Raw genomic sequence first — 1,902 nt, 5'->3', positions numbered from 1 at the left:
ATATACAATGGAATATTATTCAGCCATAAGAAGAGATGAAATACTGCCATTTGCGACATGGATGGACCTCGAGATAATCATGCTAAGTGAAATAAGCCAGACTGAAAAAGTAGAAAATCACCTGATATCACTTAAAGTAGAAAATTACCTGATATCTGGCTTATTTCACTTAGCATGAGATAATCATGCTAAGTGAAATAAGCCAGACTGAAAAAGTAGAAAATCACCTGATATCACTTATATGTGAAATATAAACCTAAAAGCAACAAATGAACAGGACAAACAGAGACTCATGGACATGAACAATGCACTAGTGGTTACCAGAAGGTAGAGAGTGGGGGAGGAGGGAGGAGGTAGGCAGGGTAAAAGGGGTCAAATATAGGGGAGTAGGGGAGGGTAAAGTGGGTAAAGGGGATCAAATATATGGTAGTTAAAGGAAACTGGACTTTGGGTGGTAATCACACAATAGAATATATAGATGTCAAATTATAATGTACACCTGAAAATTATATAATCGTATTAACCAATGTTACCCCAATAAACTTAATAAAAAAATAAAAATAAATGAAATATGAAAATTTGAATGGGTTTGCCAAAAAGAGAGAGCTTTGTTAAAGAAAAAGGGCGGTGGGGGGAGAAAAAATATACACAATTTTTGTTTCTCTATGCAAAGAAACTTGCTGTATAAATAATGACTGAATCAACTACAGATTGTCTGCAGGTTATTTAATTTGTCATCATACCTGGCTGCCTAAAAAGACAGAAAATAAACCATCCAGAGAGCCCTCCAAAGTATTTGTTACACTATACTTCATACATCTTAAAACATCGTTTCCTTACATTTTATTATAAGGCAATTGAGAAACCAAAAAAAGGACCTTACTGGTATGGTTAATCCATATTCATACTTCATAGAGAACACAAGGTTTTATCCAACTTACTTGTAGGACAGATAGAATCATCAAAAACCTCAGCTTCAGATCCAGACTCATCCTCATCACTCTCCAAGCTGGATTCTTCTTCACTTGATTCATCACTATCCTCATCCTCATCTAAGGAGAGAGGAAAACACTGTTAATAAGAAGAGAAGTTCCTGTGTTAAGCTGAATCTCAGATTTTAAAAATATTTTCAATGAGTTAGTCACTAGGAAAATAACAGAGATAAAGAAGAAATGACTCAATACTTTTAGAAGAGGTTAAAGACATAGAGACCATATGCCTGCAGAAGGTTGTACAATTAATTTCAACGCATCAGGTCAGAGAGGGTTGAGACTAGGCTGCCAAACTGTTTATGCTATGACCCACCTAAAACACTCTTGAAATTAAATTTTAAAAATTCAATTTAAGAATTATATGAAATTATATAGGTCCACAATTCCTAAATCATAGTGCTCTGAAAGCAGAGAAGATGTTCACAATTTATCTGAAGAAATGCTATTTATAATCTTTATTTAACCTACTTAGCATTAATAATAATAACGTATGTCTTGCTACAGAAGTACTGAGCTGTTTGATTTAGAGATCCTGCACCAAACTCTGCTGGGGTGTTAGTGACAAAGATTCTCCCTGACCAAACTTGATTCAGGCTCCTCTGAGTCCTCTTTCTGGCTAGTCTTTGACCTTGAGCTCTGTCCTTAGCCCATTTAGTCTAGTTTTAGCAAGAATCCTGCTAAGTCAGTTTAGTAAAAATCACCCACGATTGATATCTGATCAAGTTCCTTAATCTCTGCCCTCAATAGCTGACCACTCTGGCCTTCCTTCAGCCAAAATCCTGTAAAATCAGTTTAGCAAAGAATTACCTCTTAATAATTTTCCATCCACTGACCTCCACTCTGCTCTTTGGCTATAAATCTCTACTTGTCTTTGTTATATTCAGAGTCAAGCTGATTTCTCTCCCTTCCT

At 35.7% G+C, this 1,902-nt stretch overlaps 1 protein-coding gene across 1 annotated transcript in view; it reads right to left on the bottom strand.

Annotated features, from left to right (window-relative positions):
• CFAP44 (cilia and flagella associated protein 44) overlaps window positions 1-1,902 on the bottom strand; it is a 122,986-nt gene that overhangs the window by 16,499 nt on the left and 104,585 nt on the right. Inside the window, exons 29-30 of the mRNA XM_011355452.2 lie at window positions 942-1,052; window positions 744-751 (exon numbers count right to left, since the gene is read on the bottom strand). Coding sequence (XP_011353754.1) covers window positions 744-751; window positions 942-1,052 — 119 coding nt within the window. The remainder of the gene's footprint in view (window positions 1-743; window positions 752-941; window positions 1,053-1,902) is intronic.

The sequence above is a fragment of the Pteropus vampyrus genome, unplaced genomic scaffold (assembly GCF_000151845.1).
Source record: "Pteropus vampyrus isolate Shadow unplaced genomic scaffold, Pvam_2.0 Scaffold1, whole genome shotgun sequence".
Classification (NCBI taxonomy): Eukaryota; Metazoa; Chordata; class Mammalia; order Chiroptera; family Pteropodidae; genus Pteropus; species Pteropus vampyrus.
The sequence above is the reverse complement of the archived record's forward strand: the minus strand, read 5'-3'. Positions and strand labels throughout refer to the sequence as shown.